The sequence below is a fragment of the Oryzias melastigma genome, linkage group LG3, assembly GCF_002922805.2.
Source record: "Oryzias melastigma strain HK-1 linkage group LG3, ASM292280v2, whole genome shotgun sequence".
Taxonomy (NCBI): domain Eukaryota; kingdom Metazoa; phylum Chordata; class Actinopteri; order Beloniformes; family Adrianichthyidae; genus Oryzias; species Oryzias melastigma.
This window is the reverse complement of record NC_050514.1, coordinates 8,390,703-8,407,452: the sequence shown is the minus strand read 5'-3', so window position 1 is coordinate 8,407,452 and position 16,750 is coordinate 8,390,703. Positions and strand designations below refer to the sequence as shown.

At 43.0% G+C, this 16,750-nt stretch overlaps 1 protein-coding gene across 1 annotated transcript; it reads left to right on the top strand.

Moving 5' to 3' along the window:
* The first annotated feature begins 10,341 nt into the window (after nt 1–10,341).
* On the top strand, nt 10,342–16,529 carry LOC112160911 (photoreceptor-specific nuclear receptor). The gene is made up of 8 exons (XM_024295812.2): nt 10,342–11,015; nt 11,472–11,622; nt 12,959–13,062; nt 13,156–13,443; nt 13,700–13,878; nt 15,311–15,551; nt 15,723–15,828; nt 16,023–16,529. Exons 1-8 carry the CDS (start codon nt 10,922–10,924, stop codon nt 16,153–16,155), a joined length of 1,296 nt encoding a protein of 431 aa, XP_024151580.1. The 5' UTR covers nt 10,342–10,921; the 3' UTR covers nt 16,156–16,529.
* Nucleotides 16,530–16,750: the final 221 nt, after the last annotated feature.

Genomic DNA, 16,750 nt, shown 5'->3' with positions numbered 1-16,750 from the left:
CCATCATCCATCCATCCATCCATCATCCATCCATCATCCATCCATTCATCCATCATCCATCCATTCATCCATTCATCCATCCATCCATCCATCCATTCATCATCATCCAAATGTCAAACTGTTGTTGAGTTGTAAACCTGGCCTGAAACATAAAGACATACTGGATGCTTCAGGGTTTTTCTCCAGTCTGTGAGGTGATTTTTGCTTAACGGTTTGGCTCTTGTGGATCCCTGAGACGATCTCTAGAAAGTGATGTGTAGGTATAAAAAACATTATTTAAAGCAGTAGGCAGGCTTACTGGCAAATCTCATGGGGTCAGTAAGTACGTGGCCTTACTGGTGTTAGTTAGTCCTTGTTTAATGTGCAGAAATCCCGGCACTGAAGTGGGACGTCGTAGAGCTCCCTCAGTTTGAGTTCCACATTTGTACTGAACCTCAGTGGTCAAAGCAGCTACAACTCAGGAAAAGACTGGAATCAAACAGATGGAGCACCTTCTAGAACAGGGGTGGGCAAACTACGGCCTTGGAGCCACATGCGGCCCATTAACTATTCAGTCTGACCCACCAGCCTAGGATAAATTATGTTTATAATCCTATTTATTGTTTTATTTTCCCTTTATTTCAGGTGTCTCCCCTTAGATCAGGAATGTCAAACTCAATCACACAAGGGGCCAAAATCCAAAACACGCCTTAGGTCGCGGGCTGAACAGGACAAACATCTTTTGAACACTCTAAAAATTAATTTTTAAAACTTTACACTGTAATTTTTTAACATTACCATGAATAAAAACAGACAGGAATATTATTCCAGAATAAATCTACTTAAACCTTAAATAACTTTCAATATTTTACTCTCCATAAAAATATATTGTGTCAAGTTATAAAAGTTTGAAATGAGAGCAAGATAACATCGGGTCATTAATAACAATAAAATAAAAGGATCTGGAGGGCCAGATATCATTACCCAGAGGGCCAGATCCGGCCCCCGGGCCTTGACTTTGACATGTGTGCCATAGATGGTGAAATATAAAAACATTGAACTCAGTCTAGGTTCAGAAAATTATTCTGCATTCATGTGCGTATATTTTCTTTGAGATTTGTTGTTTTTCTGAAGTGTAAGTGTAATCTCTGAGTCGGACTGGTATTATTCCATTTGTTCCAACAGCACATGAACGCAGCATTTCTTTAAGTTTGAGTTCTTCTCTGAAGGACTTCATCACATTGGTGCAATTGGTACCAAAATGAGAAAACAAGTCACAGTTTTGAAGTGAAAGTTCCAAAATGTTTTTTTTTATATTAATTTTAATCAAAATTGGCATGTCTTTTTCCAAATTCCATGTTATTTCTGTCTCTTATGAGGCAGATTACCAAAACCAGCTAAGCATCTGCTCCTGGTCCGGCCCTTCTGTCAAAGTTTAGAACCCTTGTGGCCCACAAATCAAAAAGTTTGCCCATCCCTGTTCTAGAAGCAGGCTGTGGTTTGTCAGAGTGAGAAGAGCTGCTGTAGCTTCAACTGCTGTCAGACTCCTCTATGAAGAAACACTGTCACATTAATGTCATTGCATAACATTGATCCTCTAATCATTCTTTGAATCCTAATATTAGACCACTCCCATGCTAATCTGTTTGTCTTGGCATAATCTATGGCCTGCTCATGTAAGCAAGTCTCCACCTAAAACTCGATGGTGTCACTGTGTACTGCAGGGTCACATATTATGTAAAGGGTTGGACAGGCTGTCAGGCCTCAGCCGCTCGTCTCAGGGATGGAGTCCTCCACAGAGAAGATGTTGATCTGATGCTCCTTTCACTCTCAGGCAGAAGATGTTGGTTTAAACTTCTGTTTGGTTCAGCTTTTATAACCAGTGAGGGGTTTATTTTACTCCTTTTTTCAGTTTGTTTTAAAGAAAGGAAGATACTCAAACTCATGTTAGGCAGAGTAGCTGCATGGTGGTGTAGTGGTTAGCACGTTGTCCTTTTAGTGAGAAGACCCTGGTTCAAACCCCAGCCGACTCCTGTCTACATGAAGTTTGCATGAGACATCCTTCACAGGTTCACTAGTGTCTCTAAATCCCCCCTTAATGTTGGGGTGTGTATGCAGCTCTGCAACACACTAGCAACCTGTTCAGGGTCGACTCCATGCAGCAACTCCAGGACCCTGAAAGGGATTCAACTGGAAATTTAACAGAGGAGGACAACAAAAAAACTGACGTAACTAATTCTCCTTCAGCTTCTAGTGCAGGGATAGGCAACTCCAGGCCTCGAGGGCCACACTCTTGCATGTTTTCCAACATACTCTGCTTTGGGATGTTCTGATTGGCTGGACATACCTGAACCAGGTAATCAGTCATCAGTGGGGCTTGGAGATCTGGAAATCATGCAGACACTGCAGCCCTTGAGGCCTGGAGTTGCCTATCCCTGCACTAGAAGAGTTTGGAGGAAGCTGGGGTGCTGCTCGGAGAACAGCAGAAAAGTTTTTGTTCAGAAGTATCCTGGAATCAAATCAAAATGTTGTTGAAATCCCCATGTAACAACAATTTAAGAGAAAATGAGTACATAAATGAAAGTGTGGTTCCTTCCCCAGCAGTGGGAGCATGCCACACATCCCCTCCCTTCTTTAAAGAAGGGAACCAGTACCTCAGTTTTCACTTCTAGATTTTACAGAGCTGTGCCTCCAAGGACGGTCCAGCTGTTTGATCCTAGTGGGTAAAACTACCAAGTCAAGAGAAAATCTGGATTCAATTTAGGAGTGGAGAGCCTGCAATAGCATGATAGATGGACCCAAACAGTCTTGGTTCTGGTTCTGCCGAGGGTTTCTGGAGGATATCCTCCTCTTTGCTGATGCTGACAGCCTCTGTCTGACGTGGATAACTCTCCTTTTGACTATCTTGAGCTTCTGTGAAGGTTCCCTGTGGAAAGCTCTTTGGTTCTGGTTTTGTTGGGGATATTGAATCATTTAGTTTCTTATGTAACAGCACTTTAAAGTGTTCATGATTGTTTGTTGTGAAGCATAAACTGGTAGGAGATAAACAAAAGGTAAAACATTCCGTTCAGGATGGAGGTCACTATTGTCATGACATGAAGCTGCATTAAAACCTTTTGTTTGTTCTTAGATAAGAGAAATGATCAATAAATCGTCTGCTCCATCCAGCTTTTAGGATTACATTTTGGAGGTTAATTCTTATTTTAATCATGGAGGATTTCACAACTCCAACCTTTTGAATACACACTGATTTTAATAAGTAATGAACCAATAACATGATTTATAGAGTTCTTTGTTTTTTCGATGAGGACTGGAACCATGCTCATTAATATATTAAAGTTGTAGGAAGAAGAAAAGCTTAAGAATTGCTGCGTCAGTGCCATTGCCATAATGTCCAATAATAGACAGGTTAAACGGAGGCATATATATGATAAGATCAGTGGAAGATAAATAAAACTCACCAAAGCTTGAATACGATCCATTACATTGTCAGAAGTACTTATTCAACCAATTTTTAAAATGAGTCATTCATGTTTTCTATCAGCTCCATGTCCATTAGTATATAAAACCATCAGCTTTCACCCAGCCTGCCACTACAAACATCTGTAAAAGAATGGTTTGCTTTCGCCTGGTCTTCCGTCCTGCTGGTCATAGATGACATATAAAAAAAAACATCCTGCAAAAAACATAAAAAAGAATACAATAAATAGTGAATAATTCTTTGAATCCTGGAATGGAAGGTGGGGGCTTATAGCCAATACTGTCTGGCTGAGCACAGTTCATAGATCAGGCATGTCCAAAGTCCGGCCCACAGATCAAGGGCAGCCTGAGTAAGTCTTAACTCTTTAACACCTGAGATGTCACTGGTGATACTTAAACACAAAAAGCAAGCCGCTTTTCTCCTTCAGAATCTGCTGGATTTATCGTGTTAATGGTTAAAAAATTACAGTAAATCAAAGAACATGAAAACTGGAACTCTAGTGTTAAAGGATTTATTCAGGCTCCTGCCGCTTTCTACAACTGTACAGAATACTCTGGCTCTGTGTGCATAGGGATAAAAAGAGGTGTTCCACCAGAAGATACTGTAGCAAGTCCAAGGTCATAAAGGTCATAGCTTATATATTACAGATCCATTGCTTTTTGGACATCACTGTAATAAAGTAATGGATGGGCATGTTCTTGAAAACAAAGAGTCATTGTCCACATCAGTGTTGAGTCTCTAATTGGTGGAATCCTTTCAGAAAGCCTCCAGACTGCTGACCTTACAGGACTAATGAACTGTTAAATCTGAAAGGTCAGCCGTGTCTTGGCCAAGGATGAAGAGAGTAGCCACCATATGGCCAAAGATGCTCGCAACCAGTGTGTCTTCAGTGCTCTTTTAATCTTTTGAGCTAATTGTGCGTGTTTTACCGAGCCCTGTGATGAATGCAGCCAGAGCCAGGGCAGACAAAATGTGGTCAAACTGTAATCTACTTAACTGCTTTCGGCTTTGTTTTTGATCAGGCCTGGGGAGGCCAAAACACACTGACTTCAACCTGCACCTTCTGCTTTGAGCAAAACTGAGACTTTAGACCTGAACCACATGTGGGTTTCAAACAAATTCTCTGTCATATCAATCTTGTTCGTTGGCATCCTTCTGTCTCTAGAGACAATGGAGTCTGCACCCTTCCTGTGTTTTTTTTTTTTTTTTATTTGTGGAGCTGCAACGTCGGCTGTGGCTGAATAGGCTGATGCGGGAGATGCAATTCCTACCACACTTGCTGCAATTGTAGCCACTGGTAGGAGCCGTTTGGGGAACAGTCGCAGACTGAGTCCTTTGCTGTTTGCGACTTTTCCTTTCCACACGCTGGATCTCTCTCTTCTCCTCGGTCTGCTTGACACCAGTTTTGACATTTGCACGCCAGCTAGAGTGGTCGGAGGTTGCTATCTCGAGATCTGCTGGGTTGATGCTGCATAACTTCAGATCCCTCTTGCAGACATCCTTGTAGCGCAGGGCAGGTCGTCCGGTTGGCCGTGTTCCTGTGGTTAGCTCGCCGTAAAGGATGTCCTTTGGAATGCGGCCATCATCCATCTTGCATACATGTCCGAACCAGCGCAGGCGCCTCTGGGAGAGGATGGTGAACATGCTTAACATCCCTGCCTGGGCCAACACGGCTGTGTTGGTGACGTGGTCCTGCCAGGTAATGCCGAGGAGTCGTCTGAGGTTGCGCATGTGGAAGGCGTTCAATCTTCGCTCTTGGTGCGTGTAAAGGGTCCAAGCCTCGCTGCCATACAGAAGGGTGCTCAGCACGCACGCCTGGTACACCTTCATCTTTGTGTTGAGGGTCAACATGCGATTGTCCCACACACGCTTCGCTAGGCGGGCCATGGCGGTAGCTGCTTTGCCTATCCTCGTGTTGATCTCGGCATCAAGGGATAGATTGCTGGAGATAGTGGAGCCGAGGTATGTGAACTTGTCCACCAACTCCAGGGTGTGATCGCCGATGGTGATTTTGGGAGTGGTGCTGACATCCTGACCCATGATGTTGGTCTTTTTGAGGCTGAGGGTTAGACCGAACTCTGTACATGCCTCAGCGAAGCAAGAGATGAGTCGCTGGAGAGCAGCTTCCGTGTGAGCAGTGAGGACGGCGTCATCGGCAAAGAGCATCTCCCGGATGAGGACCTTGCGCACCTTTGTCTTTGCTCTGAGGCGAGAGAGGTTGAAGAGATTCTTGTCGCTCCGTGTGTGGATGAAGATGCCATCTTCAGACTCGCTGAATGCATAGCGTAGGAGCAGGGAGAAAAATATGCCGAAAAGTGTCAGAGCCAGGACACACCCCTGTTTCACGCCGCTCTTGATTGGGAAGGGGTCTGATGATGATCCGCCATATTGATGATCCGCCATGTTGTGCCAAACATATTGTCGTGGAATGACGCGACCATCTTCAGAAGCTTATGAGGGCATCCAATCTTGTGGAGGAGGGCAAAGAGGCCAGACCGACTGACCAAGTCAAACGCCTTTGTCAGGTCGATGAAGGCGAGGAACAAGGGACGTCGCTGTTCGTGGCATTTTTCCTGCAGTTGCCTGAGGGAGAACACCATGTCGATGGTTGATCGCTTGGCCCGGAACCCACACTGCGACTCAGGATACACACGATCAGCAAGTATCTGCAGGCGGTTGAGGACTACCCTGGCAAAGGCTTTTCCCACGATGCTGAGGAGGGAGATCCCGCAATAGTTATTGCAGTTACTGTGCTCGCCCTTGTTCTTGTATAACGTGACGATCTTCGCATCCCACATGTCTTGGGGTATTGTTTCCTCTTCCCAGCACTGACGCAAAAGTGCATGGAGATGTCTGAGGAGGGGGCTCTCTCTTGCAGTCTTCACAACCTCTGGCGGGATTCCATCACTGCCATGTGCTTTTCCACAGGACAGCGAGTCAATGGCCTTGCTGAGCTCCTCAATTATCATATCAATCTATAACACAAAAAACATTATAGTAAAACAGCTGATTAGCTGTGGAGACCCCTGAATGGATACGCTGACAGGTGAAGAAGAAGAAAATAGTTAAACAGAAATCAAATTTGCAGACACAGTATTGTATTTCAACCTTCTCAAATGATAATATCATACCTTTAGATTTAAAGGGACAGCATTTATAATTCTGTGATGGTATTGGAGCAGACGAGAATCAACGCTGTTTAAAAAAGACAGAAGTCATTCTAACCAATCAGAACAGACCCAATGAAACTCTGAGAATCAATCAAATCCATCTTTTTGTGCAGAGTTGTGTCTGATGTTTAACACAAGATCCATAAAGGAAGGAGAGTGTTGTTAACATGGTAATAAAACTTTTAGACAGTCATTAGTACAATTTCTAATTTAACAATAATCCACAGTAAATAAATTATACTGCAAACTGTTTTGTAATTCCGCATTTTAAACAGCATTTGAATTAAAGAATTGTGTTCAACACAATAAATGTTGTGATTTGACAGTGCATTCTCTAAAGGGAGAAAAAATTCCTGTATTTGGTTATAAACTCATTGAATCTATTTTCAAATGAACTTTCCATCAGTGTTTTTCTGGAAGCGTTCTGAAATCTCTTTTGCTGCTGGATTTATAGACCAGTTTCTGTCCAGATGTCACTGTAGTTTGACACTCTGAGACTGAAGCAGAGAAAAGAATTCATCTCCTCAAATGAAACCAGCTCTCTGATAGGTCAGATTGTCATGTAATCGTTATGATGTGACAGTTGTCCTAGACCAGATTGAATGGCCATCATTGGGGTGCACAGACTGTGTTATTAAACTGAGGGGGTTGCAGCACCTGCAGTGCACCTGTGATTGGAGTAAAGAACTCATTTCTAGAACCGTTGCATTCATTTCCAGGTCCACTGTATCTCCTCTGCAGATCTGAACACATCACCTTAGAGTAGTTATTGGTTTAGATCAGGGTGGCCTTTTAACAATTTAATCTGCTCTGCCCAACTGGAATAAATTATACTAAAGTTCCATTGTCTTTGCTATCGCACTGCTAGGTATGGGACATTTGCTCTCTGCAATTGACCCCTCCCCTGGAGGAGCAGTGAGCTGCAGACGCAGCTGCATTCAGGAATCAGTTGGTGGTTTAACCCCCCAATCAGACTCCTTAATGCTGAGTGTCATGGATAGGTGGTGGAGGACCCAAACGCAGGAGATTGGGCTGCAGTGACAGAAACTGAACACTTTATAAATTAACCAAAACGTGACAAAAACCACAGAAAAACATAAAGCGTGGCAACGCAGGGGAGATGACCTGAACAGAATTAACTGAACACCAGACACTTAAATAGGCTGAGGACAATTAACAGAAATGAAGACAGCTGTGGAACATGGATCTGAAACTGGTAGGACCGGGGGACAATTCAAAACAGAACATGACCGATAATCTTTGCCCACAAAACTCAAACAAAAGTTCACAATCCTGACAGTACCCCACCCGAAAAGGAAGGATCTCAGATGCCCCAAAACAAAAACACCAGGGAGAAGGTGACATGGAGGAGCAAAAGAAGAACAAGTCCAAAAAATGCAGAGCTTTCTTGTTCCAGATAATCCATACTGATGCATAATTGAACACGTTTTTTTCCTTTTCCACCTTTGCCTGTGAGCGCTCACAACCATAGAAATAAAGCCATTTTACCCCAATGACGTAGATGGCAGTGTGCCCTCTCATCATTGGTTTGCCGTTCACCAATAAATGTAATTTAATTGAGCTTGGACAGCATGCTCACTTTTTAGAAAAAAAACAAAAAACAAAAAACAAATATGATGTCAGCTATTTGCTGAAGTAAAAACCTCATAAATGTGAACACTTTATGAAGACTACTTATGAATCCACTGTGTTCTGAAGTAAAAACACTTTTGAAACTTTAGAACTTTGAAGAAAATGTTAAATTCATCTTTTCAAATTTGTGCAAACACAATGCATTGTGGTTTATATTCACCAAGAGTGAGCAATGATATTTTTTTGCTGATACGTCTGGGACATTTCCAGAGCACTGGATTGTAGATTCAGACAGCGGTCCAAAATGGAAAAAGTCTTTTCAAATGCTCTTTAGTGAGCAGTGAGGGAATTTGGACACAACTTTTAAAGATCAACTCCACTGAAAATGGTGTTTTTGTTTTTTTAACATGCAGTTGTAGACGATGGACGACATGTATAAATATTTTAATATAAAAACTTTGTTTCTGAATATTTCTTTATTCAATTCATGAGAGATCAGGAGCAGATAAAACTTGTGGAATGAAAAAGTTTCAACCGCCATAGACGGGCCAAAGTCTCCAAGCTCCACTCCAATTCTGATGCATCCGTTTGCTGATAAATAGAACTGCACGGTGGCGCAGCGGTTAGCACTCTTGCCTCACAGCAAGAAGGCCTCGGTTGAAGTCCCAGCTTGAACCACCAACTTGGACCTTTCTGTGTGGAGTTTGCATGTTCTCCCGTGCATGCGTGGGTTTTCACCGGGGACTCCGGCTTCCTCCCACCGTCCAAAAACATGCTTCATAGGTTCATTGGTGACTCTAAATTGCCCCTAGGTGTGAATGTGAGAGTGAATGTGTGTGTGATTGAGGCCCTGCGACAGACTGGCGACCTGTCCAGGGTGAACCCCGCTGCCTTTGCCCATCAGTAGCCGGGATAGGCTCCAGCACCCCATGACCCCTAATGAGACAAGGGGCTAAGAAGATGAATGAATGAATAGATCCATCAACATTTTTATCGTGCTCGTCTGAGCTGGAATGTGGATGAAACCTGTACAGCTTATTAACTCTGGTATTCCTTGCTGATTTTTTTTCTACGGTGATGTTAGCTCTGGCTTATGAGGGGCTATAAGCTAGTGGGAGACAGAGAAAACAAAGGGTTGATAGGAAATTAGCTGAAGGAAACCTCTGTGCTAACAGCCCCACCCACAACCCAGAGGCAAATTTCTGATGACCTCCTGCCATTTTGAAGAAACTGTGTCCTAGAAAAAAACATGTTTTTTCATCTTAGCTAAAAGCAGCATTTTCCTAATCAAAAGACCATTGGAAACACATTGGCAACAGAAGACATACAGTTGGAATGACATTCTAAAAAGGGTTTTTTTTTTGTCATGGAAAGCATAATGCTGTTTGTTTGGTTTGACACTGTCTTTTTCAGTTATTAAAGGTTGGATTTTTACATAATTCCCAGTGGTTTATTCTACTGAACAGTGAACACAGATACTGAGGTACTGATGTGAAGACGCCCTCAGTTTCAGCTGTTGGTCGAGACTGATCTGGTTTCAAATGGAGAATCACAATCCTGGATTATTTGGAGGACTTTGAAAACATGTAATTCTAGTTTTTACTTAGATCCCATCTCAGCTGTGAATTTGTTCCTTATTATAAAAATGGAACTGAATTTTATTCTTGTCGTCTGTTCCTTTTCTTTGGCTCTGAGTTGAAATAAGTAAAACTAATGCTGTGAAACAATAAAGCTGATTGTTTTTTTCAGAAAAACATTCTCAGTTTTGCTGTTGATGTGTAAAAAGAAGTGTAAGAAAACATTTGATTAGGCCTTTGGCTGTTGCGCTGCTTTATAAACTCATAAAAAGACTCATAAAAGAAGACTTTTCCTTCTTGAAAGGACAGACCAGCTGAATCGGTGCTGCTCCAGCCCCTCATGTCTCTAATATTTCCCCGTCAACTTTTCACCTTCAGTCGAGGAGAACTGCTGATCTGAATTTAAGAAAATAAAGACGGAAAGGGGAGTTAATAGGCAGCTCCTCTGCAAACTCATTATGAAGGGAAGGCAATCATACAGAACAAACACACAGAGAGAGAAAATGGAGAACACATTCAAAGGTTCCAAAGGAGCACCAGAGGGGCTCATACAAATTGAAGGGGCGGGTAAATATAATAATGTGTGCCTCGTCCCTTTAATCGCAGTGACTAAAGAAGAGTGTTGAGTGATGGGGGCAAAGGAGACACGGGGAGAAGGGAGCTGGTCTAAAGTTACAAACCACCATATTCCACTCCGTCTCTCTCCTCCCTCCTGCTTCAGGCTCAGTGAAGGTCCACACCAGTGTTCCAGCAATGTGACTGATTGATCCGCTAGATGAACAGTAAAGATTAAGAGGATGACAAATATGCATGCTGCTTACACAGCGCTTGGAGCTAATCCTCCCCCTCCACCCCCTGGGCTCCCTTTTGAGGACCTGCTGCCGAGGAGAACCCACAGACGGCTACAGACCCCAGCAGCACTTAGCCTCCAGACAGAACAGCAACAAGTGTCAGATCATCCTATGGCAGGAGCCCAGACCACCTTCATCTGCTGAAGTCTGCAACACAGTAGAGGCTGAGAACTGCTCATCTGGATATATTATTAACAAGAGATCGAGCTTACCTGACAAGAGCAGCAACTTTGTCTCACATCATTGAACTTCATCTTTTTTTTGTGGAAAATGATGGAAGATCACCTGTCAAAGATCCCCCTGATGGCCTCATCGTCTCCCACCGAGTCGTCTGGCAGCAGCGGGACTGAAGACAGCAGAGGAGGTGAGAGTAGACCCTCAAAGAAGGAGCCAAAATGATGTTTCTTTGCTTTGTGATGCGTGTTAACAGTTTGAACAGATCTGACAGTTTAACCCATTAACACCAGTGTTTATGTTCTCTGATATACTGTCATTTTTTAATTGTGAACACAATCAATGTAATTCCAGTAGATTCTTGAGCCGGTTTTCCCCTCAGAATCTACTGGAACTACGTTGACCATGGAGAAAAGTTCAGTATGTTAAATAATTTGTGTTCAAGCCTCAGGTGTTAAAAGGTTAAGTCTGATACTAGTCTTCTAAAGAGTTGTCATGCGTTTGTAGTTAAACCTGTCAGTCTTCTCCTGTCTTGGAGCTGCAGGAAGGCCGGGCTGCCTGTGCAGATGGGAGGCACACGCACAAAAACAAAGCCCGGCTCAGCCAACAATAACTAACTGCCCCGTTGACTGTTTTTGACATTCAGCTAAGAGTCCGGGCCCGGGAAAAGCTCTGAGCCCAGCTCTGGTCTGCAAAGTCTGCGGAGACACCAGCAGCGGGAAACACTATGGCATCTACGCCTGCAATGGTTGCAGCGGCTTCTTCAAGAGGAGCGTGAGGCGGAGGCTCATCTACAGGCAAGACAACCCTCACCTGAAACTCACTTCACAGACTATCCAGTCACCACTCCCAGGTCCGGGTCAACCCTGGAAAACCAAAACGAAGAAACAAGCATTCCAGCAGACATATACAATTTACAAACATTTAGAAAATGACCAAAAACTACAGTTAAAAAGCTAGAAAATGCTTTTAGTTATTATTTTTTCAACAACAAAACAAAAAAATTGTAATAAAAAGTTGCAGCTGTCCTAAAATATCTGTAAAACCTCTGCATTTTAACTTTGAATCTACTGACGGGCTCTTCCACGACTTACTTTGAGACCATAATCAAACTCATTAAGATATATAAGTTCATGTCATATGTATAGTCCGTTGATGAAAAATGTCACAGGTTTGAATCAATATTTTGACATAAGGATCCCATAGATGTTCAAACATTTGTTCATGATATTTTCTATTTCTTACTTCATCTTTGTGTTAGCAAAAAATGATAATGAAAATGATTTTTAAATATTTTTCAATTTTGATTGCTTAAGACGATGTCAAACTCAATCTTACAAGGGCCAAAATCCAAAACGCACCTTAGGTCACAGGCTGAACAGGATAAACATTCATTCAACATTTTAAAACTACATTTTTAAAACTTTAAAACTGCAACTTTTCAACACAATTATGAATTAAAAACAAGCAGGAATATTATTTTAGAATAAATCAACTTAAACCTTAAATAACTTTCCATAAAAATATATTTTGTCAAAATTATATAAGTTAGAAATGAGCTCAAGATAACATCGGGTCATTAATGACAATAAAATAAAATGATCCGGATTGCCGGATCCGGCCCCCGGGCCTTCACTTTGACGCATGTGGCTTAAGAAATGTACTTATTTTCGCTTGTGCCTTTTATATGTTTTTGTAATACATAAATACTTTGTGTGAATTTCATCCGTGTAGAGCTTGAACACGGCCTGATCTGACCAAAGTGTCCTTCAGCAAAAACAGCAAAGATTTAGTGGAGAGAAGAGCAAAAAAAGGAAGCAAACCTGCTGAAACATGTCAATCAGTTCAACAGTTTCTAAAATGACCAAATGTTGATCAAAGTAAAGAGTTTTCATGTGGTTTTGCTCCAACTCATAAAGGTCTATGGCTCTATTGAAAAGTCTCGTCAGGAATTTTCGATCCATCTTAAGAAAAGTAAAAATTACCAACTACCTCATTTTCACTGGAATCCTTCATTGGACAAACTATTGTCTCATATGTTTGTGTCTCTAATGTGTGAAGACTATCAACCAGAAACTGGTCTGTGTACAAACCTGTTTTGATTGGACTTTAAGAGCTTGATTGTGTCAACAGGTGCCAGGCAGGTACCGGCATGTGTCCAGTGGACAAAGCCCACCGGAACCAGTGTCAGGCGTGTCGGCTGAAGAAGTGTCTGCAGGCCGGCATGAACAAAGACGGTGAGCTTCCACCCCCTGAGCTCTGTCACAGTCGCCCCCTGCTGTCCGTCAGAGGGCCAAACCTGAGGCCCCTCGTGTTGTGTCGTCCTGTAGCCGTGCAGAACGAGCGGCAGCCCCGCAGCACCGCCCAGGTCCGCCTGGACTCCATCGATGTGGACCCAGAGAAGGAGCACCTGGCCACTACAAGAGAGCCCACATCCTCGTCCTCCTCGTCCTCCTCTTCCTCCAGCAGTTCTGTCATCACATGGCCCCACATCACTTCCTCGATGGCCATCACGTCCTCCGTCACCCCCCAGCGCTGCATCAGTCCCCAGAACAACCACCGCTTCATGGCCAGCCTCATGACGGCTGAGACCTGTGCCAAGCTGGAGCCTGAAGACGGTGAGCATCTTAATAAAGTTCCTTTGCCAAAATATGAATCATACTTTTGGTGAAATTTTCTCCACACTTCCTGAAAGCAGATGCACTGTAAAGTCTGAAGCTCAAGCTGAGAGTGAAGAGCAGCAAGAACTCTTTAGAGCAGCTCCTAAAATCTGAGGACGCTCAGGGTTTTCTCTTTCTATGTGCTGACTTTGGGCTCTGAACACTCAAAAGAATGAGCGCCTCTGTTGACTCTAACCAACTCTTTCTGTCTCAGTGGATGAAAACATTGATGTGACGAGCAACGAGCCGGAGAGAGCCTCGTCAGAGTACCACATGGCTCTGTACCCCTCCAGCTCAGAAAACGTTTACGAGACCTCAGCCAGGCTGCTCTTCATGTCTGTCAAATGGGCCAAAAACCTGCCGGTTTTCTCCAACCTGCCCTTCAGGGACCAGGTGAGAGCAGAGAGCAACCCACTACCATGATTCAATGCACAGCATCATCATAATGACAGGATAAATATGAAACAATGAACATGTAGTCAGGAAGCTTCAGTCCCACTCTGAAGCTTCCCACTCTCTCACTCTGTTCATGTTTTGATCTGCGTCCTTTCGTCCCGTAACTAGAATGATGCCGTTTTTAGCCAAATTCAGAAAAACCTGTCGTTTTCTAGGACATAGTTTCTGCAGAATGGCAGGAGTTGAATAGAAATTCACCTCTGAGTTGTGGGCAGAACAAACCCTGCCCCCACTTCCCATCACCCATAATCTCCCACTAGCGTACAGCCTCTCATAACCCCAACCTAACATAACATAATCCCCGCTAGTGGATGTGAAAAGGGACTTCTTTGCTTGCCCAGCATATTTTCTGCATCACAAATACGATTTTTTTTTCCAACTGAATTTTTTTCATCTGCTCCTGATTTCACAACAATTTGAATAAAGAAATAAATGAAAGATGCGACAGACTGGCGACCTGTCCAGGGTGAACCCCGCCTTTGCCCATCAGTAGCCGGGATAGGCTCCAGCACCCCGCGACCCTGAAAGGGAAAAAGCAGACAAGAAGATGAACGAATGAATGAAATTAAAAAAAGAATGCAGTTTTAAGCTTGATTTTCTTCACATATGTCCATCATCAGAAAAAAATGCCAAAAATCATTTTTAAAAACACCAGATTTTAATCAGAGTGGGTCTTTAAGAGGACCAGAGTTCTTTTGTTCTTTTTAGAGTTCAGAGGAGGTTCCACACTTGGCAAACCAAGACAAGAGGACCTGGTGGTGGCCAAGATGGCAGCTTAAAATGGCCGAAACGGAAATTCCATAAAAGTTCAGAGTTGTACACTTTTATTAAAACTAATTAATGTGAATTAACAGTTTAGTGTTCAAAAGAGGCTTTATTTGTTGCTTTTGCCTGCAGATCACCTTATTCACATTAAGGAGTTACAGTATGTCAAAGCGCACTGTTCTGACAGAGACACCTCAGGTAGTAAAGGTTCAAACCTTAAGACGCAAAAAAGAAACTGTTATGGTCGTCAGTTACATTAGTGAATTCAACCAAAAATCCGTATTTTTGGACCGAATGTGCGGGGGGGTTGATGTTCCCGTTCTAGACTTACTTCTGAGTAATGATTTATAGCCGCCATCCTGTCTGCCACCAGGTCCCCTTCAACCAGAAGGACCATCACAGGACAAATAGAACATTATAGTAAGGGAACAAGCAAAAACTTAAAATGAAGTCTAACCAAAGAAAAAAGGCTAAGATAAGCTTCAACTGTAAATTAGCATCTTTTGATATAGTTGTTGTCCTTTGATGAATATGAGTCGAGCAGATCTGGTTGCTTGACATCTTGAGCATTTCGTTTGGTCAAACTCTGCTGCTGCGTTCACAGGTCATCCTGTTGGAGGAGGCGTGGAGCGAGCTCTTCCTGCTCTGTGCCATCCAGTGGTCACTGCCGCTGGACAGCTGCCCGCTGCTGTCCCTGCCGGACCTCTGCCCCGGCATGCAGGGCAAAACCAGCTACACCAGTCTGGACCTGCGGCTCCTGCAGGAGGTCTTCAGCCGCTTCAAGGCCCTCGCTGTTGATCCCACAGAGTTTGCCTGTCTCAAGGCCATCGTGCTTTTCAAACCCGGTAAGAGTCGCAAACATGCATCGAATTTGTCATCAGTATTACAAACTAGCCCATCATAATAGTTTACCTGGCTTATGTGTTCACAAATAATTGATGTTTGATTTCATTTTTATGAAAGGACAGGGCTTTTAATTCAACAGTAGCAATTCAAAATCCTTCTTTCGCACACAGAGACTCGAGGTTTGAAGGATCCTGAACAAGTAGAGAACCTCCAAGATCAGTCTCAGGTCATGCTGGGACAACACATCCGCTCCCACTACCCCAGCCAACCAGCCAGGTACGAAGAAACAGAGTCAATGATAACACATTTGTTGAATTAATGAAATATGCTTTGTAAAGCGCCAAACACATGTTGGAGCTCGCCTGACATTGGAAGGTGGATTTCTAGAGCATGTTTCGAAGGTCTTTGATGGCTCCTGAAGGTTTGGTCTGGTGTTCTCCATCTGAGGATCACTCTGTTTTGTCTTTCAGGTTTGGAAAGCTGCTGCTTCTTCTCCCCTCGCTGCGTTTCGTGAACTCTGAGCGGATCGAGTTGCTGTTCTTCCACAGGACCATTGGAAACACTCCCATGGAGAAGCTGCTGTGTGACATGTTCAAAAACTGAATTACACACAACCCTGTGTGCAGATTTCAGCGTGACTCAGACCGATAACGTGACGGATGTTTGCTTGCTTCACTGCACTCATGTCTCTTGTTATTTTTGTAAAAACCTCTGTATTTTTTTGTTTTGTTTGTTGCTTCTCTGTCTGCCATTGCTGAACCACGAAACAACTGTTGAAACACTTGCCGTCTGTTTCAATTATGCTTAGACAATAATTTATTTCTTTGCGGATTTCATTTCAGCCTGTAGTGTTTTGTTTTTGGTGTTTCATCATCATGTTAGTGTGCAGATGTCTGTTGGTAGATGGATTATGTGCTACATCTGTCAATAATGTGACTTAAGTTTTGCCTTTTTAAAGTAAAAAGTGTTGAAACTGATTTGTGACAACTCATTTTTCCACCCGACAGAACTGCACCATTTTAAAGTGAAGTTAATTTTTTATAGGTTATTTTCTTTGACTGTATGTGAGAACTGGACTGGATGTGATGTCATCTTCAGGAAATGCTTTAGTTTTGGCTCTAACCAAAGAGAGTCAATTCAGTCGCCATACGGACACACCGCCATGTTAGAGTTAGATAATCTCAGTAAGCAGATTGGT